The sequence below is a fragment of the Neodiprion fabricii genome, chromosome 3 (genome assembly GCF_021155785.1).
Source record: "Neodiprion fabricii isolate iyNeoFabr1 chromosome 3, iyNeoFabr1.1, whole genome shotgun sequence".
Classification (NCBI taxonomy): Eukaryota; Metazoa; Arthropoda; class Insecta; order Hymenoptera; family Diprionidae; genus Neodiprion; species Neodiprion fabricii.
Window position 1 is genome coordinate 1,802,152 of NC_060241.1, and position 27,990 is coordinate 1,830,141.

At 41.4% G+C, this 27,990-nt stretch overlaps 3 protein-coding genes across 7 annotated transcripts; all 3 read left to right on the top strand.

Moving 5' to 3' along the window:
- The first annotated feature begins 3,640 nt into the window (after positions 1–3,640).
- LOC124178101 lies at positions 3,641–6,820 on the top strand. Of its 2 annotated transcripts, none has more exons than XM_046561245.1 (5): positions 3,641–4,668; positions 4,750–4,995; positions 5,382–5,782; positions 5,860–6,014; positions 6,189–6,820. In XM_046561245.1, exons 1-5 carry the CDS (start codon positions 4,044–4,046, stop codon positions 6,493–6,495), a joined length of 1,734 nt encoding a protein of 577 aa, XP_046417201.1. In that variant the 5' UTR covers positions 3,641–4,043; the 3' UTR covers positions 6,496–6,820. The 2 variants fall into 2 exon arrangements, with proteins under 2 accessions (XP_046417201.1, XP_046417203.1); XM_046561247.1 differs by having other exon boundaries at positions 5,385–5,782.
- A 356-nt stretch (positions 6,821–7,176) lies between these two features.
- Positions 7,177–15,889, top strand: LOC124178346. Of its 4 annotated transcripts, none has more exons than XM_046561603.1 (27): positions 7,177–7,683; positions 7,821–7,976; positions 8,212–8,495; positions 8,662–8,854; positions 8,954–9,532; positions 9,597–9,737; positions 9,800–9,937; positions 10,059–10,174; positions 10,327–10,519; positions 10,609–10,926; positions 11,035–11,282; positions 11,369–11,450; positions 11,582–12,105; positions 12,179–12,435; positions 12,561–12,846; positions 12,908–12,995; positions 13,093–13,169; positions 13,252–13,386; positions 13,460–13,600; positions 13,678–13,875; positions 13,954–14,150; positions 14,228–14,331; positions 14,422–14,636; positions 14,707–14,838; positions 15,173–15,327; positions 15,454–15,589; positions 15,651–15,889. In XM_046561603.1, the coding sequence occupies exons 1-27, from the start codon at positions 7,470–7,472 to the stop codon at positions 15,723–15,725; spliced, it is 5,382 nt and encodes a 1,793-aa protein (XP_046417559.1). In that variant the 5' UTR covers positions 7,177–7,469; the 3' UTR covers positions 15,726–15,889. The 4 variants fall into 4 exon arrangements, with proteins under 4 accessions (XP_046417559.1, XP_046417562.1, XP_046417561.1 ...); XM_046561606.1 differs by having other exon boundaries at positions 14,228–14,313; XM_046561605.1 differs by having other exon boundaries at positions 9,600–9,737.
- A 3,305-nt stretch (positions 15,890–19,194) lies between these two features.
- LOC124177392 (receptor-type tyrosine-protein phosphatase T-like) lies at positions 19,195–27,983 on the top strand. The gene is made up of 24 exons (XM_046559720.1): positions 19,195–19,425; positions 19,582–19,768; positions 19,850–20,194; positions 20,297–20,431; positions 20,486–20,644; positions 21,485–21,609; positions 21,772–21,967; positions 22,055–22,363; positions 22,504–22,745; positions 22,849–22,930; positions 23,088–23,523; positions 23,673–23,946; positions 24,137–24,224; positions 24,301–24,377; positions 24,478–24,612; positions 24,676–24,816; positions 25,565–25,762; positions 25,827–26,023; positions 26,154–26,260; positions 26,349–26,554; positions 26,663–26,791; positions 26,915–27,069; positions 27,186–27,321; positions 27,810–27,983. Exons 3-24 carry the CDS (start codon positions 19,933–19,935, stop codon positions 27,882–27,884), a joined length of 3,864 nt encoding a protein of 1,287 aa, XP_046415676.1. The 5' UTR covers positions 19,195–19,425; positions 19,582–19,768; positions 19,850–19,932; the 3' UTR covers positions 27,885–27,983.
- The last annotated feature ends 7 nt before the right edge of the window (positions 27,984–27,990 follow it).

Below are 27,990 nucleotides of genomic sequence, written 5' to 3' on the forward strand. Positions count from 1 at the left end.
ATTACTTATATATTACACTATTTAAGCACATCTGTATACGTATACATAAAAGTTTTTATATACAAGAAAAGAGATAGGAACGAAAATGAAAAGAAGAAAACTAACAACGGAAGCGTGAAAATGATTTAAACTAAGTTTAATCCAGGTTTATTACCGGATTTGTTTGTCAGTATGTTATTATATGCGTTGAATTTTTCTTCTCTATTCTTAACATCTAAATACGAAAGGCTCATCGCGAGCATATAGAATGCGCGCTATCTGAAGGTATTTCCGCTCGCGTATGATTATAACCACTGAGTTTCAGTGTCACGACTCGTGACTGTAACAATAACTCGTGAGACAATCATTATACACCATAGCAGACGACCATAATAATTTATTCTTTCCAATTTTTCATTGACAAAGGATAACAAGCAGGTACGAAAAAATAAAAATAAAAATATATATATATATATATATGTAATAATAACAATAATCAACATAACGAATCAGGAAATCAACGGGAAACAAGTTTCTGTTTTCCGAAAAATATATTACGTTGGTCACTTTATACCCACATAAAAATTCCCCCGACTTTTCTCTGACGAGTTGTCAAATTTTTCCTGAGACTAAAGGTCTCACTGTCTTGATTAGTGCTACGAATACATTATAATATACGCTACGCGGTATTGTTCGTAATGCCGAAAAATTTCACTCCTGTCACGTGTAGCTGTCACACATGTTTTTTTTTTTTTTTTTGCAACGATAAAATAAGAATTTTTGATTTTCCTTTCCAGCCATTTATTAGAAGTTTGATCATCTCTTTTTTTCCCTGACCAATTTTTTTTCCCCAAATTTATCGGTCTTCCCTGACGTAGCCACGATATTACTGAACACGATAGTCAAGACAGACTGTTGCAAAACCAGATTCCACGTATGCGGTTTCTTATTCCTGAAATATATGGCAAAATTCTTTCTTGTTTTTTTTTTTAATAATAATCAAGTCAACCTTCTTCCCATTACTTATTTCAGACCCAATTCCTGCGGTGAAAGTCCGTACAAAAACTTGAAAATAAACATGGATTATATACTCGAACGTGTGTAAACGTATGACATTATAAACATATATATATACATATATATATAAATATCTAAGTGAATTTATTGTCAAAAATCACTTTCGCGTATCAGAGCGCGAGACTTTTCTAAAAAGTACGAATTTCTACGGTTTAATAATGCCGTGTAAGCGAGTGCCTGATTCGGCGCTACATTTCTCATTGCTTACGGTCGGTGCATGCGGATAGCGAACAATTTGAGATGGCTGGAAAAAATTGCCATCAGTTTCGGCGCAACGTATTTTTATCTCTCCCTATCCATCCTCAGATCTTTTTGCTGATCGATATACGCGTTCGACTGTAAAGCCGATATTTTTACACCGAAGGAGAAAACTGGACCGTTGTGTTAAAGTTTTTACAAAATAACATACATGAACGATGCGGTATCGACGAACGGATCAACGTCGGTTTTTCCCGATAAATCGAACGGTGCGGACGAATGAAAAAAGTAGCAGAGAAACGAACCAAGTTTCAAGGCAAAGAACTGCTTAATCGATCGCGAAGTGCAGGTATACGAATGAGGTTGAGTAGGAGCAAAAAAATACAATTACTGATTGACAGAACGATAAGAATATCGAATTTTTATAGACGGGAAAATCTTATTCCTAGAATTTATAAATGTGGAAAGTTCGAGTACGGAAAATTAAAAAACATAGTACGTCGAAATACAGAAAGGTCAGAACATGGTACAACAAAATCGATAATCTGTATACGATTCTATATCATTGAGAGGGATTCTGTCGATTCTAAGTTTGGCATTCCATGTTCTGACGATTCTAATCTTTTACTTCTCCATAATTCGATTTCCACCATTTTTAAATTTGATATATTAAGTTTTCCATTTTTTTAAAATTCTATAATATTGCAGCCTTTTGATTTTTTAATCTTTTTATATTTTTACCTCCACAAATAAGGTTGAAGCGAGAGTAACGTCACTACAACAACGCATGTTTAGAAAAAAATCGTTACTTCGCATCTCTAGGATTGTCTACAATTCATTAAACCGAAATAAACGAAATATACTTACATGTATATTGAAAAACCAACACCCTGAAAGCCATTTTAAAACAGCAAAATAATGTTTTTTTCCGAGCCCTTTAACCATTGGAAATTTTTTTTTATTATAAAAAAAAAGAAGAAAAAAAAAACTGTTGCGAAAAATAAGAAACATTTTCAAAAATCCGGTGTGACGTACGATAATTTTTCAGCAACCATCCAAAGTTAAATGACTTCCGATTCTAATTTTTTTAGCGTTTTTTTTTCGGAAAAAGCTTGAAAACAGTAAGAAAGAAAAATCTCCCTACTCAGGCTACGAGCTTATAAATTTTCATACCTGACAAACGATTTTCCAGATTTTTTAAATATGTCGAACAATGAAATCGTTTCAAAAGGTTGCAGAAAATTCGAATGTATGAGAAGAAAAAAAAACAAAAAAACCCCCGAACGCCTTTCAAAGTGAGAACAATCGTATAAAAAAATCGTGGTTCCAATCCGAGAGGTCAAGGGTCAGACTCAGGTTGAAATCGTACAGATTGCCCCATATATACAAACCGTGTAACGACATCGAAAATATGAAAAACCAAATCGATTTCATTCACCGATAGAAAATCAGTCCCCTGCACCTTTCGCCGTTGAACTCTCCGTGGCGTCGTGCCGATCGGGCAACAACCTCGCGTTTTAATTGAAACGCTTTTCGCGGTCGTTTTAAACCCGATTTATTGCGAAGCCAATAAAACCGTAGGAACATGGCACAGTCATCGTCGTTGTAGTCGAGACAAACGCGACGGGTGAAGAAAAGGTCTACAAGTATGTATTGCGTTCGGGCAGCTGGGCCCCGATCGAGGCACGCGTCCAACGGTCGACGCAGCTGTCGAAAATCAACTCCACAACCTCCTCATCCAGAGCTCCGATTACAGACCCGACGTGAGTTTCGATAAAAACGATCTTGAAATCATATAATATTTTCATTTTTATCCACTTGTTCGCCTTGTAAGCGAAAGACCAGTTCGTAACTATCGTTTCCCGACTCTGTTCTCGCGTTCAATTTCACTTTCGTAAGTCGAATAGCTAGTCTCTAAAATTCAAAACAATTTAAAACTTAACGAAACGTTGGAATAAAATGTTACGCAAATACAAAGAGAATCGTTAAACGTGCCCTCTTGATTTATAAAACGTCAAGCTATAAACCGAAGACGGTGTAAAAAAAACTTGGTAAAGATCCTTTATCGAAGATGAAATGTTCCTTGAGCGGAGTGTAGGTTAATACCGTCAGGACCGTTCCCCCCGTCCCATCGATATTTACCCCCACGTAGAAAAACACCGGGCCCAAGCGGTCGTTGCATGACGGGGAATGAACCCCGCGACAACCCCTCGACGTACAGAGTATAGAAGTACTATACGAAAACGGTCAAACACACACGCACACGCGCAAAGAGAGAGAGAGAGAGAGAGAGAGAGAGAGAAAGAGAGAGCAACGCTGGCAAAGCGTGTCGTACGAGTGAACATACACAAATATACGAACGATAATGGAGAGCCCCTAAGCATCTGCTGCAACGGAATGGAACGGAATGGTGGCAGCAGGCCAGTCACAATCCAGACACGAAGGTGGCTAGTTCACGTTTTACTAGACGCCTCTCGATATCCGTTGAACACAGTGAAGTAGCTAGTACCCAGTGAACGTTTCTTCGTTGCTGATAATAGGTGGTAATTATGTGATAAAAATGACTCTGTCCGCATGGTTGAAAACGTAGCGTTGAAATGTGTAGAAAAAGTATTGAAGATCGTACGAGCGTAATACCGAAAGAGATCGTACACCGTTTCTCGACGGTATTCGTCGCTCTGGAGATGATCGAACCGAGAGTATCGTACCGCAGCAGCGTGCTCCTGATCCTCTTGAAGAACTAGACCGAAGTGTAAATCACATATTCGGATTAGAAGAATAGTCGGAAGATGGGGGAAGCAAACGACCCAACTCGGGTCCACTGTTACACGAATCCGTCGTTCTGTCGTCAGTCGGAGTTCATACCTGACGACCTGCCACCACCACTCCAGTTCCAAGGTGACGAGCTGCCCCCGCCTCCACCAGCACTGCTTCCGGAAGAAACGCATTGCGGACAAAGTAACCCAGGTTTTCACCAGCCGATTGGCGACGGAGGTGAACGGTACGTTTACCTGCAGGAACGCGATGTCGGGCAGCCTCTGAATCGCCACCCTGCAAACCCCCAGCAGCATAGAAGGTACGCCAGTCTTCCCGTCGACGAGACGCCGCATCAGCAATTCGGCCAGAATCGAGTATCCTCGAAGTACGACTTCATCCCCGACGAACAGCTTCAGCGTCACGGGTCAGCCAGGTACGCTTATTCACCTGGCCAGCTACAAAACTCAGGAACCTTCGTCTCCCCCCGTTCCGGACCGGTGACCAACCACGACGAACGGCGGGTCGTTCAGGTTCATAATCACACCGGAAACGCGGGACGTTACGCTGAGATACCAGGCGAACAGACGTTTTCAAAGTCCCAGCCACAGGAAAGGGATAACAATGCGTGGGCGAACGGTGGCAGGGTTTATTCGCGAGGTTTGAAGACGTTCCAATACATGTTTCAAAGTATACTTGAATACGTATTTTATTCATTGTAATCCTTTCAAACGTCTCCAGGAAGGTACGCAAGGGTTCCGTTGCAGGATGATGACCCCCCGGCACTTCCCGAAAGAAACGGGGGATCCTCGACATCGCCCCGCAACAATCCGGCCACTCAGAAACTCCACGAGATACTGACTACCCCGAGAAAAGTAAGATCGCGTTCCGAGGAACGAACTCTGTCACCGAAAAGGAGTCATCAGCCCCAAAACACCTCCGGCACTCCTCATAGACGGGCACTCACACCGGGAAGCTCACCCTCGGGTAAATAAAATTGAATAAATCATTCGCAGACAATATCTTCCGAGTAATTATTGAAAAGTTATCACTTTCACGAAAATATCCGAACGCTGAATATCGTATATTGGAAAGTCAATCCAATTCATATCAATTTCCAACTCGATTAGAGCTATCCAAATTCACTGACAATTTTTATTGACGTATATTCCACTCGAAGTCTCACTTAGAATCATGAAAAATCATCCGTACAAGAATTTGCAACTTGACTTCGTGAAGTGTCGAAGTCGCGGATACAAAGTCAACTCTCTCGTATCGTCGCGTTTGATTCGAAACACCCCGACAAGTATCTTGGCATGCTCTTACCAAGCTCGAACCTAACCAGAACGGTGAGACTAATCCATCCACTCCGGCAGGCCGCACTTTGAGTCCAGGAACGCGAGGAACGCCGCAGGGAACGCCACAGAGTCGAACATTTTCGCCAACCAGACCACAGACCTCGACGCCAAACAAGGAGCCATCGGCACGTCGCTGTCTACCATTGACAGAGGTCGGAGCGATCCGACTTCCGCAAGATATTTGCCCAGCCAGCAACTGCGGAAGACTCCGTTACGTCGAGACGGCTCCGGTCGACCTGACCGAGCTGGTAAGATGCGAGCCACCGCCAAGGTACGCGTACCTCGAGTCCGGCCCAGAATCGGTACCGATGATCTGCAGTTCACCGAGGTATCAAGTCGTCCCTGCGGTATCGGAAAGCCAGAAAAGAAGCGGGTACCAAAGCGTCGAAAGTGCCTTCGTTGCAAGAACCGCTGTGGTGAGTAACCTCAGGTCAACTAAGATATCGTCATTTTGGTGACAGCCTTCTACCAACATCTGTTTTTTTGCTAACAGGTTCCTCCACTGTCGCCGCCAAATAGTGAAGCTAACACAACGCTGGCAAGTGGAGTTGACAAGCACGAGAGGAGAAACGCTCCTCTTCTCTTGATCCTGGTTGGAATACTGACTTGTGGATTATCTCTCTACCTTTCCTGGACTCAGGGACGAAGGTGAGACGTTGAAAAAGTCGTTTCGTAGACCTTTGACTTAAGCATTCACCTTCAGCAGTCATCGCATAAACTCTGATCAACAAAATCCATCATGGCCTTTTCCGTCGAGTCCATGCACGGTAGGACACCTTGATAACGGCTGACTACGTAACGCATTGTAACTATTTTTTTCAGATACTACTTCGACAGCGCAGCCGGATGCGGGGCTTGTTGCGCGTTAGCCGGTGCCTGCAGAAGTCTCAAGCGAACCTGGACCGGTCTTGGACTCGCGGCATTGTCAGCGCTGAGTTGCGCGGGTCTTTTATTGATGGCCGTTAAGGCACCCCGATGGGGAACACCTCTGCACGATGTGACGGCCGGCGCGTTATGCGGAGTTTCTGTGCTCGGTGCGACATTGGCTCTTCTCGCCCTCGTCGCACCGAGATGCGATTTGGCGCGACACAGACGCGTCCATTCCTGGATACCAAATTTTTCACCCTGAATCTATTTACCATTGTTCACGATTCGATTCTCGCACGAAAATTATCATATATTATATTAGGATTAAGAATATCAACGTGTCTATTGTATAATATGTTTTATCCCACCCAGGAGTATGAATTTCTTTCGCTAGCAATTATTTATGCTTTCAAGATTAATTATTATTATTATTATTGACAATGTCGTCATACTAGGTACTATAAATTCCGTTATAACGAAATTGTACAATTTTTCACATATACACAAGATATTTTGTAATGGATTATACTGTACGTATTACATAGGTATATATTATGCACATAATGTACTTCGAATAAAGTGTATCAAGTCGAACAGGACCGTTTGTTGTTTCATTTCTCCGTTTTGAATAAGCTCCGAGTTTTCGGAATGCAAATGACTAAGGACTCCGATGACTCGATGGACCGCAAGGATCATGTCATTCCAACAAAGCTTCAGATAGTTAGAGAGATTGTTCCTCGACTACAACGCCGGAATGACTTGTGTCAGTAGCGGCTGTCCATTGGTGTGTATTGTTGAACAATGTTAAGTTGTTATACAATACACGAGTGCGAATAGGTGCATTTATATTTGCTTATCGCGGTGACACAAACCGGAAGTTGACAACATGTTGCTCAGTTTTCTCTGTGCTATTATATTGACTGACTAACCGACAGTTGGTGAAGTTGTCTCAGAGTCGTCAGATGGTTTGCGTTTAAAATAAACAGATTTTATACTCCGTGATTGCAAATTGTATCGTTCCTTCGCGTCTGATCACAACGTTCAAATGTAAAATGATACTTGGCCGTGAGTTAGACGTAAATGTGATTAGCAAGTTGTTGTGGAAGTTTTCTTGGTGTTAAATTCTACAATCGAGAGAACGAATAAAAGCCGCAGTGTGTGAATATTTCATCCGTAATGACGGAATTGTAGAAACGGATGGTGAAAACTAGATAGAAATCTAATAACTGAGTGAAAATGGATTCCTCTTACAATTCCCTTACCACCCTGACGTTTTTGCTGTCTTTTATGGTTCTACAGAGTTTCGAAGAGCTAGTTTTGCTGCGCCATCCTACGATAGAAAATGGAGCGACAAGAAATGTGACTTGCGTGTCAGATTTCGACGACGCTGCGTTGATATGGAATTCCAAGAAGGACTTTGAACCTGACGAGACAAGGAATAATTTGGCCAGTGAGTTCAAAAATTTGATATCAATTGTAGAATATCTACAAATTTTGAGCAGTGTTGTATGATCCAAATTGTCTTGTGTTGCACCAGCGCGAGGCAAGTGCAATTGTGGCAAAAATCCTGATTAGAAACTCTTTCAGATTTTCTGCCGAAGAACACAGCGTCAGATAAGGACTTCGGATGTGCAATTTGGGATAAATTGCGTTGCAAAATACATTGGGCAAAAACCGGTGATTGGACATTAGCCAAGTCTAATACAAAGCCAATGGGTCCCGCGTTCGACTATCGATGGGAAGGTAAATGGAACTGATCGGTCATGACATTAAAAAAATTTATTCGTTATTAATTATATTACGATTAACACAGAATTTATAATATATGATAATATGGAAATATCAGTCATGTGTAATGCAACCTTGCGGTAACCGGATGAAGTTATAATGACACAGTCTTGCTAACGCACGTCCGCTACTTTACTTGCAGACAATATACCGTAGTAAAATTACACAGATGATTATCGGGAACTTTCAGATTTCAAAGAATACGTCTTTGAGAACTCACTTAGCAAAAATGAATTTCAACCTGTCGGTGAGGTGCCAGAGGGGTTCGGCAGCGTATTTTTCTCAGCCCGAGGAAGACGTTCAGTTCAAGTAGTTTTATGCGAAACTAAAAATGCAACGAAGTCGTCATGCTTTTGGATAAGCCTCGCGGTTAACAACGGGAATATATCGAGTATTGCGTCCTGCGAAAAGGGAATACCCAAGAAAGAGAAAAAGAAGCAGAACGTGGGATGCAACACTAAAATCAAGTCGGAGGTAATGAATTAATCTTATACTTACGAAGCATTGACGTCCATTTTGTCTCGACTATATTTTTACTGAGTAAGAAATTCTTGAAATCAGGTAGCGTCGTGACGAATTCGTTCCCTTTAGGATATTCGACACTTCGGTACTCACGTAAAACCATTTCATTTACATACAGCACAACGAAGATATTTTTCACCCGTACGAATGGCGTACGTTTGGATTATCATGGAACAGCAGTGACCGCTCGATAAAGGTTTTCAACGGTACTGATATCAAGCCATTCTTGGAATGCAATTTTGAGAACTGGTATAACGTGAAACACATTCTAGTTCGAAGCAACAAAGAAACTCGCATTCGATTCCACCTTTGTAAGCACAAGACAATTATCTTGTTTTATCATACATCTGAAATATAATTGCACAATCTCTCTTAATGTTCTTAGCTATTTACACCCCAATTATTTACAGACGATTATTGGTTGACGACACAGAAAAATACCATCTTATCTACTGCTGCGTTCAATCAACATGACCAAAAATTATGTATGAAACTACTGGTTAGCCTTTGCTCCGAATGCACATTAAATATTACCCTGGTAGATGCAGATAAGAATAGATTTCCGTTAAAAAATATATCAAGAAAAGGAGAAACATCTAGATACGGTGAAACTGTGCTGTGGGAATCGTTCAAAATAGAGGTGTTATCGGCAGACATCACGAAACTAGTAAAACTGGAAGTGCAAACCTTTATAAATCAAGATGGAGAAAGGGGTTACTGGGCAATCGATAATTTCCGAATGTGCGAATCAGAGGTTGAGTCATCCCATGCTACTACGAAAATTGAAGCTTTTCACGATTGTACAACGATTTCCGAACAAAGTCAAAAATACCTTCGTTCGCACAGTACAAGAAAATCGACCGTAACTATTTATCGAGAAAAGAACTCGAACACTTGGCCCAAAATCAATTGTCAAAAACTGTCTAATAACGTCACCGAGAATGCGGTAATATATTTGCCAAAAGAAAGAAATCATGCCGATACAATCCGTGAGTTTCAACTTTAAATAAAACAAGTTCTTCGTGAACGGAAAATAATTATCGCTTCTTCCAGAAGATCATAAATTCCATGGTGAGACAGAAAAAGCGAAACAATCGCCGGAAACAAACTTTGACGCAGGATGGATAATTTGTCGCTCTAACGGTTGTGTTTCTGATCAAGGTCATACGGATATTGCTAACGAGTGTGTAAAAGGTGAGTTACAACAATCGAGTGAGCGTTTGCATCATGAGATTCTGATTACTTGTCACTCGTAGAATGTCTCGATGGCTTCTACGGACACGATTTTCCAAAATATGGAATTTGCAATGATGCCGAACCCTGCAACAAGACAACTGGATTTTGCGATAAGGGGTGTGCTGACCTCGAGCTCTCACCACCGTTATGTAAACCAGGTATAGATAGACCCAATTAATGAGTTTCAACCATCCAAGCTGCTCAAACGAGATAGTGCTGGATAGTTTGAGCAAAGATTAACTATATTTTTCTGAGCAGTATTTTTCAATATGATTACAATACCAGGAAAAGTACGAAACTTGATTTCCCAAAATAAATCGGAAGATGTCATTGAATTGAAATGGGATCCCCCTGTTGACAAAAATGAAATCCTCAACTACACCGTCACAATTAAGGTAAAACCGGCTCGTTAACTATCAAAATAATTATCGACATCATTCATCTGTGGAGAAATAAGCTGCGAAAAAAAGAGCAACGTTTCAATTTCGAGAAGACCGTCGAATTGTTTATTCCGTTTTGTAAAACCATGCGATTTCCGCGTCCTCAGAGAGATGAGTTGTTCGGTTGCAAGAACCTCGGAAAATCGTCGCCGTGTGAGGACGAGGCATCATACGAAGTGACGAATACTTCTGTGATCCTCAAAGAATTGAATCCCTACGCGCTTTACACGGCAACGGTGATCGCCAAACCTGCGAACCCGAAAAGGCCGTCAACGGTCACATTTCGAACACTTGAAAAGAGTAGGTATCGCATCAACGAATTCTTCCAACGTTCCGCAATGTACGAAATTTTTCTCATAATCATTAACGCATCTTCTTGATGTCACCAGGTATACCCACGGCAAAAATCAGCCATCTACGATTCAATGAGGAAGAAGATCGCCTCGAATGGAAGGCGCCTGAGGATTGCACGACAATTTCAGGCCGTCACGGAGCCACAAAATTGTGCATCGAAAAAGTGGACGGACCGGAAGAAAAGCCTATAACGGTGACCGTCAACGCTACAAATTTCTATTACGATTTGAAACAGCTTAAACTGGAACCGTATACGAATTACAATGTCCGAGCTTATATCTTGAGAGATGCCGAAACAGCCTCAGAGAATCATAACGTATATGCAGAACTGACTTGGAGGTCACCACCGACCGGTGAGAATCTGTACCGAATTATATCATAATATGCTGAGAATCGTGAAAAATAATGCAGAATATTTCAACACCGCATTAAATTAGGACTTGTAATTCAACGCGTTTCAGCACCAAAGCCAGTCAAAGGTTTGGAGGCATACGAAGTCGATTTAAAGAAAAATACCACCTCTCTACGGTGGAAACATACAGAAAGGAGCGCGAGCGAAATTGAATCCTACATCGTATTAGTTTATCTAGGAAAACATACGTTCCTAAATCGGACTTACAAACTTTCCGATGGAGAGTTGAAATGCGAGCTGTGGACGGAATACGTCTGCTTGAAAAATGTTAACTTCAAACCAGGTTCTTCGGTCGAGGTTACAGTACAGCTTTTAGTTAATGCATTGCAATCTCAACGTTTTACTGGTTTGAGCGACGGAGTTTGTTGATATTTGAATTGCAGGTTTCGGCGAAAAACAAGAACGTGGAGGAACCAGGAAGCCCGGACAATGTTACGTTTAACATGGACGACTGGTTTAAGAAGCGTAAGTTAAATAGTTTCATTTTATAATGCTGGGCTGTATCCTCGACTCCTACATTTTATTGAATCGATACTTAAAAAAAATAAGTTTCGAGTTGTACATGCGCCTGCGATAAATATTTTTACCGTCCTCAGCACCTGGCAAACCTCTGAACTTGACAGCGCACCCCCAAACTTATGGAACGGTGATATTGAAATGGAGACATCCGTCGTTTACTCCGGTAACCATCGCGAAATTCTGCATCAACGTCGAAATTTTGAGTACGAACCTAATCGCAGATCCGACGTACCTGTATCCAATAACGCAGAATTATGACGTAACAGAGAAGCAGAAAGAATACCAAACAACAATAAACGTCGCGACCGCGTCACGGTACCGCATTTCTGTTAAGGCGGTAAATCAGCGCAACGTTGAAAGCGTATCAGTCCGCCGTAACGTTTCAGTAAAGCCAAGCCTTGCTTTCGAGAGTACAAACAAACTCGACATAAAACGTGACGAAAATACCATCCGACTCAGGATTCCTGCGCTAATTAATGCGACGCGAAATACGATGCTCCACGTGACCGTAAAAAGATTTTTAACCTGCGAGCGAAAAGATTCAAAACCGTCATTGGAAAAACACTTGAATTCCGAAGTAATACTGATGAATGATATTAAGGTAAATGAGTTCAACTGATCGTAAGGATCAACACCTCCGACGAGACTCAGTCCGTACACTTTCCTCCTTTCAGGTAACTGACAACGAACCGAAAATCGTGAATATTTCTATGAGCAAAACTGTTCGCTTCGTGGATAATTGTCTCTTACTTTCTAAAGAGTATTTTAAAATTGAGGTTCGAGTAAATGACTCGTTCTCCAAGGAGACGGATGACCTTCCCAGGTTCACCGCTATACGAAGCCTACAAGAAAAACCTCAAAAACAGAATCTACTTTGGCTTCTACTCGTCATCCCATTAACCATGACAATTCTATTACTCATTTATTTTCGGTAAGAGAACTTTTATCATCCATAATCACAATTTCAACGGACCTCAAAGCCTCGCTGATTCGTCCATAATAAGATGGCTTTCCGATACAATTTTTTCTCATTTGAACTTTATCACTTTATAAAAGAACCCGTCTAAGACCGGGGATGCAAAAGAATCAGCACAGTACTGTTTCGCTTCCGATGAGTGTGAACTTTGGTGCACCTAGTAAGATCACATCGACTCCGTGTGCTGTGAAGCAATCAATCGACCCACCCCCACCCCCACCAAACCTATCGCCACGTTCAGTTTCCGAGCAGAGTAAACCTGACGTGGTGCAATCCGATGATCAATATCGACCTGTGAAAATCGAAGAATTTGAAGAGTACGCGAAAGAGGCCCTCGCGAGTGGACTGCTTGAATTCCAATACACGGTGAGTAGAACCTAGATGGAATAGCTAGACAAGCAAATTTTTACGTACAATTCTCCGTTAGCAATTTCCGAGAGGATTCCTGTCGACGTGCCGATATGCAAAATTGCCCGAAAATAAATCGAAGAACAGATACAGCGATCGGGTACCGTGTAAGTCTACGAATTAGTTTGAGTACATGCTTCTTTTATTTATCACTAACCCATTTTCCTGTAACAGTTTTGTTTTTTTTACAATAATTACTGACAGATGACAAAAACCGAGTGGAGCTTGAGAAAGTTTCGGATGATCCCTATTCCGACTATATTAACGCAAGTTACGTACAGGTAAGGTACAATGGTGTTGAGAATTTTTGTTGTGAACCTTTTACGCGTTACACGCTCACATGGATCTTTAATCGTTGAACAGGGTTACCGTAAAACGAGGGCCTACATCGCGACACAAGGACCAAAACCGAATACGGTAAAAGACTTTTGGAAAATGGTTTGGCAGGAGAACGCACGAGTTATTTGCATGGTAGCCAACATAATCGAGAGTGGAAAGGTATGGATTCCCAAAGTTTCTTAGAGCTGAGAAGACGAGCTGGGGTGAATTGATACGATTATCAACATTTTAGACAAAGTGTGAAAAGTACTGGCCGGAATGTGGTAGCAATATCAAATACGGCGATATTATCGTCTCGAACACAGGCCACGAAGTGCTTGCCGATTATGTCGTCAGGACCTTGCAGATAGAATGCCAAAATGATAAGCGTGAGGTACGTTGAAGAAGCTCAAATGTGACTGTCGCGTCGCATTCGACTCACGATTTCTCAATGTTTTCTTTTTCCCACAGATCACGCATCTTCACTACACGGGATGGCCGGATCACGGAGTGCCGATGTACACCCAATCGCTTGTCGCTTACCTTAAAAAGATCCTGGCAACGCCCGCCGGCAAAGGTCCCGTGGTCGTCCACTGCAGTGCAGGAGTAGGCAGGACCGGAACCATAATTTTGTGCGACATCTGCCTACGCCAAGCCGTCGTCGAGAGGGTGAGTAAGGTGCAACGCCCGCCCCATCGTTTTCCTACGCCAATGCTAAACATCCGAATCCTAATCACGACCATTTAGGTAATCGATATGCCAATGGTGGTCAGGAGAATGCGAGGGGATCGTGCCAATATGGTGGACAACGCCCAACAGTACTGCCTTGCTCATCTCGTAGTTTTGGAAAGTATTTTTGCTGGACAAACGCAAATGCAGTGTAGCAACGATTTGCCAGAACAGATAAATAAAATGAGGCAACAGCTACCACTCGACATGCAGAGGTGAATATTAAACAATTCAACGATCTGTTATCTGCTGAACAATATCAGATTAAAACGATAACATTACTCTACAACAGGCTCAAAGATGCTGTCTGGCAGGACCGGGTTTTACAATCAATGTGGGCAGCAGGAGGCTTCGCTCATGAAAACATTGGAAACAAAGGTTTTGAACTTGTTCCAGGTCCAACAGTTTCAGAGTGCCATGAGTATATGCGTCGGAATATCGATTAAACTTTTCTAACTGTATAATGATCGAATATTCGAATTTTAGTAAATCCCGCCAAGTCCGAGTTTGAACAGCCCCCAAGTTTCGCCAGGGTGGGAAATTACAGTAATATAATAAGCGTCGTCGGAGTAAAAATGAAAAACCAATATTTGGTATCACAACTTCCCTCACCCTCTACCCTACGTGAAACGTGGAAAATAATTGGAGAAATGAACGTGGAATTGGTAATAGTGTTGCAAAGCGCTAAGCCCCAAGACGATGTGAGTAAATAACTAACAAGACGTTACCCTAACATTGAATACAAAAATTACCGATACGTGATTTTCACAGACGCCAATTTGTGACATCATAACAAGCCAACCGATATGCGTCCCGTTGCCCTATCTTCAAGTGATAACGGAAAGAAGTTTCGAGGATAAACATTTTACAACCCATCAACTGGTGCTTATCGATACCTCCCAGGTACATACATAACCGACAGATTTAACGGCAAATTGATTATTGATTGAACTCTATTATTTCGAACATGTAAGGGACGTACGGCTAGGTCTAAAACTTGATGAAACAAGGCATCAAGAAGTGTCACCGAAGCTACAAGTTGGATTTTTATCACCAACAGGAGAACTCAATGAAAAATCTATTTCGAACGACCTTAAGCTTGCTTCGTTTGAGTTTCACCATTTAAATCTTTGATTTTATCATATGTTTATTTGAACGCGTTTTCTACCTAACAGTACGTTCCACATATCCTCGAAGGCAACTATCCTGTGCACATGACAATACGTTTCTGGTTTAGGAAGAAGAAAGATTACAAACAGTAACCGTGATAACATGTACCGGATGGGGATGTGACGAAGGCGGAAAACCGCCGACGGTCAAGTCGCTGGTATCACTTTGGAATTCCTCGGAAAAAATACCAAGAAAAGCAGGCCCTGTCTTGGTGCTTTGTCGGTAAGTACGTAATCTTCAATCATCTGTCCTGACGCGAGTTTGTCTCTACGGAAAATAACGCAGCAAAATAGTACAGCAGTGATAGCTCGCCTTTGTCGACGCCGTAGTATTTCATTTATTTTACAGTGACGGCGTCACGGCATGTGGACTATACGTGGCGCTCAGTTTCATGTTGGAACGAATGGCGATGGAGAGAGAATGCGACGTAATTTCCGCCGTCCGAGCTGTTCGCCGATCTAATCCTGGATTCGTAAAATCGAAGGTAAGACGGTGCGAATTTTTACCGGAAACACAACCAACCGGACTGGTTCACTTGATTTCAGGAGCAATTCGAGTATCTCTACGACGCGGCGGTCAACTACTTTGGCTGTTTTGAGACTTACGCGAACTTCTCGTGAACCAACGGATTGTTGGTATTGGGATAAAGTGAATGTGCGACAAGCGATGATCATTGAAAATTCAATCGAAGGAACAATTATACAAAATTATCATTTCCAAGAAACAAAAACCATGTTATCCAATTGTAATCTTAATTAATAAACACCGCGAATTACTGAATCAATTGACCAATTTTTCAAGAGTATGAAATATCGAACGGAGTATACATTCTGTAGCTAATTGCATGAATAACACGTGCAACGGCTGAATTTTAAACGTTGGTCTGTGATTGCTAACCTAAAGAGCTGAAAGATGTTGCTAATTTTTATCGCGTTAACGTGAAAACGAAATTTATAAATATTTCCGCATGAAGCATAAGCAGGGTGAAGCTCATTCTCGTCTTTGTGACTGACTTACTTGTATCATACAAATTTTTGAATCGAAACGTTATTCTATATCGCGTAAAGTCTCATGGTCTTTTATTAAACAATACAATATGTTCCAAATTACAAAAAGAAACCCCGTAAATATATACGTACAAGTAGCAATTCAAGAAGCTTCATTCGGACAATATGTAGATTTGAGAACATTGCCAAGTATGCAAACCAGAGATTCAAGTAGTGACTGGCAGAAATCTATAAGTGAACATGATTCTTCTTTCAACGACAAACTCTGACTCCATACGGGCGCGATCTTCCGGCCACATAAATAATAACAATATCATTGTTTGCGCCGATGACGGTGTAAGAGCGAAAAACCAAACCTGACGTCTTGATTTCCCTCTCCATCTAACCTCACCGATGTATGAAAACTCATCCTAAACATGAACATAGAGCTCGCCATAATATTACAACGTCCTGATGGTGGAGACCTCGTTGATAGGTATAACAAAAATACGAAGATCAGATTGAAAGCTCGCGCGATACCGATCTGATCGTTCAGTAACTACACTATTACATCTATGATCTAGATAAGCTGTGACATCATAACGGGGGTTTCGATCTTCACTTCAATCTCCGAAGTACGAGTAAGGTAAGTGTACCAGTTATTGACCCTTTTATTATATATTCCAACATTGTTAAATTAACGGCACAAATTGTGAATTTCTAGATTATTGAAACCAGTTGTTAGAAAGTTAGACACTAAAAATTGCTTTTTCCGCAGTTCTATAACTTAAGATCAAACATGTACAACTAGAAAGGGTCGATAATTGGGATTAGGTCGATAATTGGTACACCTTACCTTAAAAACAAAAGAACCTCTCGAAGAGGAGCACTTTACAACTGACCAACTCGTGCTCACCGATTTGTCAGAAGTCAGGATGCAGGCAGTCAAAATTTTCAATGCAAAATTGATGACGTATAACTGCCATCTTCCGTATGAAACTGTTAACTTTGTGTACGTGAGTTACATACTGTACCGTAATCAGGTTGAAGGAAAATTTCATATACTACAACGAGTGACAGTGCTGACATGAAAAAAGCGGAAAACCACCGTCTGTTGAAAGATTGGTTTGACTTTGATAATTCCCGGAAAAAATATCGCAAATGGAAAACCCGAATTTGGTAATTTGTCGGTATACGTGTAACGTTCGACGACTGCAGCGAAAATGTTAATGACATGTAATTTCCATCAAGCAGACAATTATACTGGATATTGGATGAATGAGTTTTCAGAGAAATGTCTTGGTCGTTATTCGATCCTACCTTTTCTGATCGATTAATTTTCTTTCTTCTACACCGATGACATCACAGCTTGCGGTCCTTACTCGGCGCTTGGTTTTTTTTTTTTTTGGAAACAGCGTCGATGAAGAATGAGTGTCATGTACTTTCCGCCGTACAGAGCAATTCGCCGATCCAAAACCGAATTCGTAAATTCAATGGTAAGACAGGTCAAGCTCAGCTTTCTGTAACATATTCATAACAAAATAAAACATTACAAAAAGGTTAATTGAATATTGACAATCAACTGCAAACTACCGATTCCAGTGGGAATTCAAGTACCTCTACAATGCAGCACTGGATTACTTAAAGTGTTTTGAGAGTTATGCAAATTTCTTTTTATTCCTATACGAGACTCAAGGAATAACCACCAAGGGAGCCGGGCAGATAAGAATTGAATAATCGGTTAATAGGTGTGAAAATTATTCTTTCAACAATCTTTCATATTACATATCTTAGTCCGTAACATGTATAAAGTAATTATAAACTGTAAAGTGTATCCAAAATAATAAATTTCGCATGAAAGCAACGGAACGAACCGCACAAAATAATTTAAACGCAAAACCGAGTACCCTACTTGTAAGAAAAATACGTATTCTAAATTTCACGGCAGAGAATTGCATGAAAGGTCATACGCATATTATACGTGTTATATTAATGTAACGACACTGACTGTCGAAAAACGGCGCAAACGGATAAATAACAAAGGATGTGGATGTCGGTAAACGCAAACGCGATAACCACAGACCAAAATACGGAACACGATGCGTCGCTGCTTTTCCTCGTCGCGATTTAGTTGCTAAACATGAGTCGCTGTGAAACCATATTGAAGATTAACGCGTCATTTTAGAGCTCACAATAAAAGCATTTCTATTGGTCGACGAAAGATTACAGAGTAAACGGAAAATGTTGAAGTGGGAGAAACCACAGCGTTTCAAGTACCGAGGGTGAACGGGAGAAATATTCATCGATCCATTATTCAACGGTGGGAATGAAATCGAGTAGTTATAAGATACAGATAAAAGATTTCGAAAATGGTCGTTCGATCAACGAGTTTTCCCGGAATTGTATTTTTGCTTGCGTTGATCGTCGCGCAGAGTGTCGGAGAATTGATCGTGAGGCTTCACCCTCCGGAAGACGACGGTCTTACAAGAAATCTGACTTGCGTGTCAGAAAGCGACGACGCTGCTTTGATTTGGAACAGCCAGCGAGGAAGTTTCACTGGTAAGTTCAAAGTATCAACGATAAGCATTTCGATAGCAACTAACTTCGTCGCGAACGAGCACGATTATCGCGTAATTGAACTGGACGCTACGTAATCTGCGACCTCGCTGACAAAGTACGGAAATGATTATTCGTGATAAATCTCACGTCTCTCTACAGATTTTCAGCCTAGGAAAGCTGTGCCAGAAAATATCCCCGGATGTGCACTTTGGGATTCGAAAGCGTGCGTAGCTCGATGGAAAGATCGCAACGGCTGGCACGAAGTCGACTCCATGATTCATCCCATGGGTCCCATTTTTGACTATCGATGGGAAGGTAAGTGCGAACAATTCTGCTGTTTTTTGATTTTTATATTTTCCATTTTGTCTGGTAATATGCTACATAGATCTGTTCGGAGAATCTCTTACGAAAAATCTTGCGGTTTCCTCGTAAGATGGAACGGCCATCTGGGCTCTGAGTCACCGTAATATTCTCATACCGAACACGAATGTTCGCAGGCTTGAAGGAATTCTACTTCGGGAATGTTTCAAACGAACTTCAATATCGGTACGTTGGGAGAGCGAATAAATCTTCTGGCACCGTTATCCTATCAGCTCGAGGATCACAAGAGGTGAATGTATTATTGTGTGCAAGAAATCGATCGACGGAAAGTCCATGCGTTCGGATCAAGATCGACAGTTCACGAATTTCTGTTGCAACCTGCACGAACCGAGCATCTGGATGTAGCGAACTCACGCCGAAGGACGCCTGGAGGAATATCATCGATTACGACGCGGTACGGTGTCGATAACCGATTAATATCGTACTATTTTCTTCTACTTGGTGCAACAGTTATCCCTTCTAATTTCCGAATTGTTACATCTCACCCCGATCAAACTGCAATAATTCTATGTTTCATTACCCATACGATTCGATTTGATTCGATTTGCAGGCAAGTCACGCGAACAGTCTCGACCCATACGAATGGCGAACATTCGCGGTAAGATGGATCAAGGAAAGGAGCCTGGTCGAGGTTTTTAACAATAGCCACGTTATCCTGAAGGGAACTCTCCGGCATCGTCAACAAATATCCAACGTATGGGTCGAAGGCTTAGATGCAAGGATTAGATTTCACTTTTGTGAGTATGCGACATCACTTGTTAAGTAGAGAGGAAAAAATAAGCCAAACTGATGCTACAACGTTTGATTATTGACGTTAGATAAATATCTCCTGACAAGGAAATCTGGCTCAGTAATATTGACATCAGAATTTATTCGACATAATGGGACATTATGCGTCGAAATGCACGTCGGTCTTTGTTCCGAATGTAAGCTAAACGTCAACCTAGTGGATACCGCAGGCCGAGAGACGTTGTTAAAATACATTTCTGGGGATGAAAAATCTCTGAACAACGAGCTGATCACCTGGCGGCCGTTCAAAGTCCAGGTGAACCGACAAAGTGTAGGTCGAAGACTCGTGCGGTTAAAAATTTCAACTGCTCTGAAGAATGGCGATGGATACGGTCAGTGGGCGATTGATGACTTCCGCACGTGCCAGCCGCGCGGTAAGCCTAAATTCCGTTTGACACAGAGACAGATACCCTTTTCTAGATTTTTGCACTGCCTATTTACTTTCTTGCGTGTAAACAATTTGTACTTGTTGTCAGGCACAAGAGAATCAACAATAGCGATACGTCGAGAGAAATCGGATTCCTGGCCCAGGATCAAGTGCCAAAAATTATCTTTCACTGAAATTGAAGTGATCGATTTATCGTCGAGTATGGAATGCCGCGGAACGATCGGTGAGTACAACCGATTCGAAGTTGAGGTCGATTATAAGAAAATCATTTCCACAGAATGCTCCGCCGTTCATCACGGGGACGATTGCCATCGGAAATGCAGAACCTGCAAATGCAGGTCCCGCGATAAGAGAAGTGGTAAGGATATGGAGGAAAGTAAGAAAAATGGTTTGGTTTCAATCCATCGAGTTTCGAATAGTTCGACGAACCACACATGTGATATGTCATCATACGTTCAATCTAGTGCCATTGATTCATCATTCGCGTCATCTCCTTGACTTTCAGTGTACGCGCAAAAACAGTTTCCGGTAGTCCGATATAAATTTAGCAGATGTCACGTCGTGGAAGCAACGGCTGCGAACATTGAAACAACTTGAATCAGCACATGTACAACAATGTTACTGTTGAGTACAAGTTCGTCATCGCAATATCGTGACACGTTACTTCACTTTTTGAAAATCAGTTGGGATAATCAACTGTCATCCATTTTTGAGATCCGTTTCGGTGACTCGAAATTCCATTGTGGCCCATGTCTAATACCGAATTTACCACTCTCTGGTTACTCCTGTCTTTACCGAATGTACGTACAAAGGACTTCGTATGAATTCAATACCAAATAGTAAAAATACGCAGGTCAAGCAACCAACAGAAAAACTCAAATCGAACAGTTAGCGAAGACAGTTCTTCGACCAATTAGTGCACCCCAACTTGGACCCAAAAATGATGTATAAAATTTATAACTATCTAAGTAAGAATTCTTGAAGCTGTGGTATTACTCGAATCCCAATTATTCACTGCCCCTCATTGAATAAATTATATGATAACCGTGTATCGAAATATCTACCATGTATCGCGGTTATCCAAAAAACCTATAAAACACTCCCGATTCAAGTATGGAAAACGTACAAACCAAGACAGAAAGTATTTTGATCGAGGACACAACCATATAATTAAACTGAATTCGTGCACCCGTAATAGTAAAAATTAGCTGAAAGATACACGAGTACGGATTCTAAGATTTCCTAAAGTGATTGTGACTGGTTGATGTTTCATTAGGTAACGCACTAATGGAAGTTCAGGAACTGATTCACACATCTCTATCCGCCACTGGCGTCACGCTGGAATGGAAACCCCCCAAAAATGGAGATGCCACCATCGTGAATTATGATGTTTCTCTCAAGGTAACGCGTTTCATCAGCTTACCAAAATCTCAGTCACAATTGATTATCACGTCTCTTTGCTCATCTTCAGCGCATCTCAGACGCTCTGAAAGTGGCAAGATTCGAATCGCGGAATAACCTACTGCACGTTTCTTATCAACCACGTTATGTTATCGTAATCAGGTAAATGCACTGGTTGGTTGCTCTGAAAGCGGTCGCGAGACTCCTGAACAGCAGCCGATGAAACGAACCGTGAACCAGCCAAAAGCCTTCTTCGATGGCTTGCATCCCCACGCTTCGTACGTTGCAACCGTGTTCGCGTACATCGACAGTGCAAAGGGACCACCAAAGGAGTATCACTTTCAAACGACTGCAACTTGTGGGTACCAAAAATTTGTGCATGTCTAACAAATTCGGCAGCATATGTGAAACCCTTCTTTTCAACAACTCATGCTGATTTGTACAGTGATACCTACGTCAGTAATTCACAACCTCCGAATTGAAGAAGGAGGAAGGTTTCTTCGGTGGGATTGGCCTGAGGATTGTACTACAATCACGGGCGGTATCTATTGGACAAAATTAAAATTTGAATCTGTCGGTGACGACATGCGGCGCTCAACACATCAGTACGAAACGACCTCTAGGAACCTCGACTTAAGCACGATCGATTTCATTCCCGGTGTAAAGCACAATGTCCGTGTTTACGTGATAAGGCATCACAATGGGATTGAAAATGATACGAACTATGTGAACCTCACCTGGACGACCCCACGTGGTGAGGACCGAGCGAGTTTGAAACTCGGATGCCGTAGGCTTCTGCCAATGACATTTACCGTCTCGAAAACTTACACGTCATTCGAACATTTTGATAACTCTGCGCAACGCAAACTACATTAACGAGTTGGTATGTTGAAGGTGTGACAGAATTGGAAGCATACGATGCCGACTGCGACAGAAGCACCATCTCCTTGCGATTTATTCCGTCAGTCCTTCTTCACGACCGAATCGAATCCTACGAAGTATTCATCACCGAAGGAAACGAGCTCCTCAAAAATATGACTTTTGGTAATACGAAAGAACAGATCTGTGATTTGCCGGATGATCACACATGCTTAAAAGATGTATCCCTACCTTCGAACGCTAAGGTCAACATAACGGTGCGTGCGTCGACACACGTAAAGACAAATTGCACTGAGTTAGAGTAATATGCCCTTATCGATAGATTATCATTATTTGACGCTAAATATAATTCATTCACAGATTCACGCGACGGGCAAGAGGCTTGATCGATTTGATATCCGGAGTAACATCACCTTCTCGCTGGAAGAATCGTGCAATTCAAGTTAGTTTACGTTGCCACGCTACAGGATTATTTTCTGATTACATTAAAGTAGCCTCGTATGATTTCTGTAATGAAAACCAGTTTACCTATTCATAAGATAAAAGTTGACCGCGAGGTTAACAAATGTAATAAATTGAACCATCCTTCGTGTCCCCAGATCTCAGTTGGCGAGTGAACTTCACAGTGACGCAAGATCGCGGTAACGTGAGCCTGAAATGGAAGCAGCCGTTATCGAGTCGCGTCAAAATCACGCGATTCGCCGTCCGCGTTAATCCTCTGGATCGACGTCAACTTGATAAATTTACCCACCAAATTCCCATTGTCGAGGAAATTCCTGTCGAGCCGAATCGCAAAGAGTACACCACGGAGTTCTACCTGTCAAAATCAGGGAGCTACAACATTTCCTTGGTAGCGTTCAATCAGCGCAACATAAGCAGTATGGAAAATGCAGTACAGTTGTTCATCTCGAAAGAAAATTCCTCGGATTTTCAAGCTGCTGTTCCTGAACGACGTCCTTGGAAACAATATTTACTTTATGTCATTATTTTGCCAATCGTAGCGATTCTTCCGGTACTGCTCTTTCTCTGTTACCGGTAAGCAAGTATTTCACACAAACTGAAAACTATTGTCCAGGTGCTGTAACGCGAAAAGCCATTCAACCTCTCCCAGAGACACTGTAAACGTTTCCGTTTCTGTTACGCTTAGCATCCAAAGCATAATCGCTGAACATTGATTCTTACAGAAAGCACAAAAAAGCCTCAGAAGAACCGTATTACGAGCAAATCGATGAACTGACACTGAGGAAACAAAATAACAACACGACCGTGGCTTCTAGTAGTCTTGAAAAACCAATTACCGCATCTCAAGCATCAACCCAGGGTCAAAAGCCAAGTATCGAACTTACAGAGTCTTACGCAGAGCCTTTCAATCCTCTTTCCTGTAAGGTCAAGGTCGAAGAATTCGAAGAATATGTCAAAGAAGCCCTCGCTAGTGGACTGCTGGATGCGCAGTACAGGGTAAGCGATCCCAGAGCGAAAAGATCTTTGCAATCGGAACCCACTGAGATTTTCTGTCTGTTAAAAAGTCATGTTTTCCAAATTTCCGCGAAAACTTTTTACGTCGCATCATTACGATTGTCAAAGTCCGCGACGATTTGTTCGAAAAAATCGCTAAATGTCTACTAATATGCAGAAATTTCTTCAACAGCGATTTCCGAACGGCTCCTCGGTACCCCGCGTATGCGGAAAATTGCCGGCAAACGAGTCGAAAAATAGATACAGAAATATGATACCATGTAAGTAATGAGGCAATGGATTATTTCAACGTCGCAGCCCCGTTGCCAAAATATTTTCATTCGCTATAATTCACAGATGACGACAATCGTGTGGTGCTTACAAAAATTCGAAACGATCCTCACTCCGACTATATTAACGCCAGTTATATTCAGGTAAAAACACTCACGATAATCGCTGTCATGAAAATTGCCATCAACGCAAACATTGACAATATTGGTGGGCACTAAAAATTTTGCGACAACTTCACCGCAGGGTTACCGCAAAACGAAAGCCTACATCGCGACGCAGGGGCCGAATTCGAATACGGTGATAGATTTCTGGAGAATGGTTTGGCAAGAGGATGTCCGGGTGATTTGTATGTTGACAAATGTCGTTGAGGCTGGAAAGGTAATAAACGAAAATGACGCCAACTTGAGTCAGAAAAAAATTGTACAATTTTATACATTCCAGGTAAAGTGTGAACAGTACTGGCCGGAGGTTGGAACCAAGGTTATATACGGAAATATTTTTGTCTCGAACACGGGCCACGAAGTGTTTGCCGATTACACTATCAGGACGATGAGAGTAGAGTGCCGAAATATCACGCGCAAGGTACGTTGAAGAAGCTCTCAGGATCGCTTAAGGGGATCCACCACTCTAACGGCCCAAAAAAAGACCCAACTTTTACGGTTTATTTTGGGATTACGGAAAAAAGAATAAGATTTCTTTTCAGAGGGTTTGTTTAATACATATTCAAGTATGGAAAAAAAATTGATCATCATTTTGATGCAAAATCACGAGAACAGGGTTAATCTTTGAAATTGCTTTTTTTCAAAACTCCTTCAAGAGAGGACGGATTTTTCGTAAAGTACAAGACCTGGCACAAAGACCCAAAAAACTTTATAATCTATATACTATTGCGTACGAAAGTGCGTAGGGGTTTTCTTTCAATTCCAATTTTGTAAAAATGGTAGACCTTTGAAAAAACGTGTCGGTTTTTGGCCAAAAAGTATGCAGTGTATTCCTTATAAAAAAAAAGTTTACATTAAATTAAAAAAACGGCTACGTACTTCCATAAAAAATGTAATTCTCAAAGTACTGTCAAAATTTCAAACCGATCCACGGGAAGAGTGTTCTCGAGAAAAATGCGTTTCAAGTTTTACGAGCAGTCGACGCGCGTTCTGTGAGGCACTGTAGCAAAATCGATTATTGAACAATGAAAAATTTTCTTTTCACTATAGGACCAACTGGATATTGTTTTTACAACCCTAAAATCTAATTTAAACCATCGAAAAAAAAATTCGAATCTTCCAAAATCCTAGAGTAGCGTTACCCTTTAATATCACCCTCTTTCCCGCAGATCACTCACCTCCACTACACGGGATGGCCGGATCACGGAGTGCCGATGTACACCCAATCGCTTGTCGCCTACCTTAAAAAGATCCTGGCAACGCCCGCCGGAAAAGGTCCCGTGGTCGTCCACTGCAGTGCAGGAGTAGGCAGGACCGGAACCATAATTTTGTGCGACATCTGCCTACGCCAAGCCGTCGTCGAGAGGGTGAGTAAGTCGTTGGGAGAAGAGAGTCACGGACCATTCAATAACAAATTCGAATTGTTTTTAGGTGATCGATGTGCCGATAATAGTAATGAAATTGCGCGACGGACGTCAGGATATGGTCGATAGTTCGCAGCAGTATCTACTAGCCCATCTGACTATGGTCGAAAGTATGGTCTCAGCACAGACGCAAGTGCCCTGTTCCGATGGATTCTCGGAGAGAATACAGGAATTAAGTAAACAGTTACCGTCCGACATACAAAGGTAATATGGCCGTTGCAAAGGTGGTTACTGGTTCTCAAGGGGGGTTTAAGTAGAAACGCTGAGTGTCCGAACGGCAGCAAAGACTGATGAGTACGAATTGACTATAATTATTCGATTTCAAATCGTACAGGCTAAATGACACGGTATGGCAGGACCGTGTGTTGCACGCGTTGGCTGCCCCACAACGTCCGACTCGAGTACAAGTACTGGAAAATGGATCCATGGAGCTGGAATCAGGTAAAAAAAAAACTCGAAAGATACAACCGTGCACCTGACTGAATCTTCAAGTTTAGTTATAAAAATTTCTATAAAATCAATCCCGCAGTTACGGAGAACGCGGAAGTGTCATCGACGTTCGATAGCGAGAGCAATTACATAAGTGTAGTAAGCATTGACGGGGTGAAGTTGAAAAAACAATACTTGGCGTCACATTTACCTTCGAATTCTACTGTGTCGGAAATCTGGAGATTAATCGTCGAGAAGAATATAGAATTAATTATAGTACTGCAAAGTGGACGACCGAATGATCCGGTTAGTATATAATCATCAATTTATAAATAAATATCTATACGAGTCACGATCGTATTACCTTCTCTTATATTTCGATTGCGATAAGCTAATTGTTGTTACATCCCACAGACATGCTGCGACATCGTTCCTAACAAATCGACATTCACCCCCGTTCCCAACATACAATTGAAAACAAATTCGTTTGTCACAAACGAACATTTCACAACACGCATACTCAGTCTTAAAGACACATCCGAGGTACGGTAAAAAAAATTAACTAACCACCAACGTCAAAGAATCAATTTATCAAATGTCAAAGCATTTCGACCGGTCGATATTAAAACCGTCCCGTTTCTTTTTTATTTTTTTTCTTTCCTTCAGGAACAAATCAAACACCAACCAGTTACCGTTCTCGCATGTACCGGATGGGGATGGGGCAAAAGCGGCAAACCACCTTGCGTTTCCGCGTTGGTGTCACTTTGGCGAGAGTCGGAAAAAATACGTCGAAAAGAGGGACCCACTCTGGTACTTTGTCGGTGAGTCAAGTTCGACCGAACACTTGAATATTAAAGGATAATTTTTCAATAAAATTAGCTTTTAGCTCCGCCCAAATGCCACACATTGATGTCCTATTTTTTTTTTTTTTTCTCAGAGACGGCATAACCGCCTGCGGCCTTTACCTGGCTCTGAGTTTTCTACTTGAACGAATGGCCGTGGAGAGAGAATGCGACGTTATTTCAGCCGTTCGAGCAGTCCGACGATCAAGACCAGAATTCGTACAATCAGTGGTGAGGACGGCAAAAATAATTAATTATAATCACTTTCAATGACTTTTTTTTTTCATTCCCCTTTCTCTAATCTGTATCTTACACGTGAAAAATAATATTTGAACAAAATTAATATTTCGAAATTCTAAGTAGGACTTGTACAAAGTTCATTCGAATCGATCAAACGCGATGAATACTTTTTAACCCTAATTCGTCACTTGATTTGAATATCACCCTAAACATTTTTCAAACTCTTCGTATGTTAGTATCTTAAATTTGCCCATCTTTTACAATATTTGAACAATAAATTTTGGTTAGGAAAACTGAGTGAGCTCTTTCTGCGATTCTCAAAAATACCTAGACATCATTGTTAAAGCAAGATATCACTTTTTTATAGCTAGGATGAATTTCATAATGTTTGACCGTTGTGCGATTCTACTGAAGTGTGACAAATTAGGCTGTTAAGTTAAACCAACTAATTGGTGAAACTTTCCATTTACTGTTTCCAGGAGCAATTTGTCTATCTCTACGCCGCAGCAACGAATTACTACGACGAATTTCGAGAATACGCAAATTTTAGCTGATGTTTCGTCAAGAGATACCGAATACGGTCAACCAGCTTTACAGGCAAATTGTATAGTTCAATAAAAAGAGAAAGAAAAAAATAAACTCCTTCAGCCTAATTATATG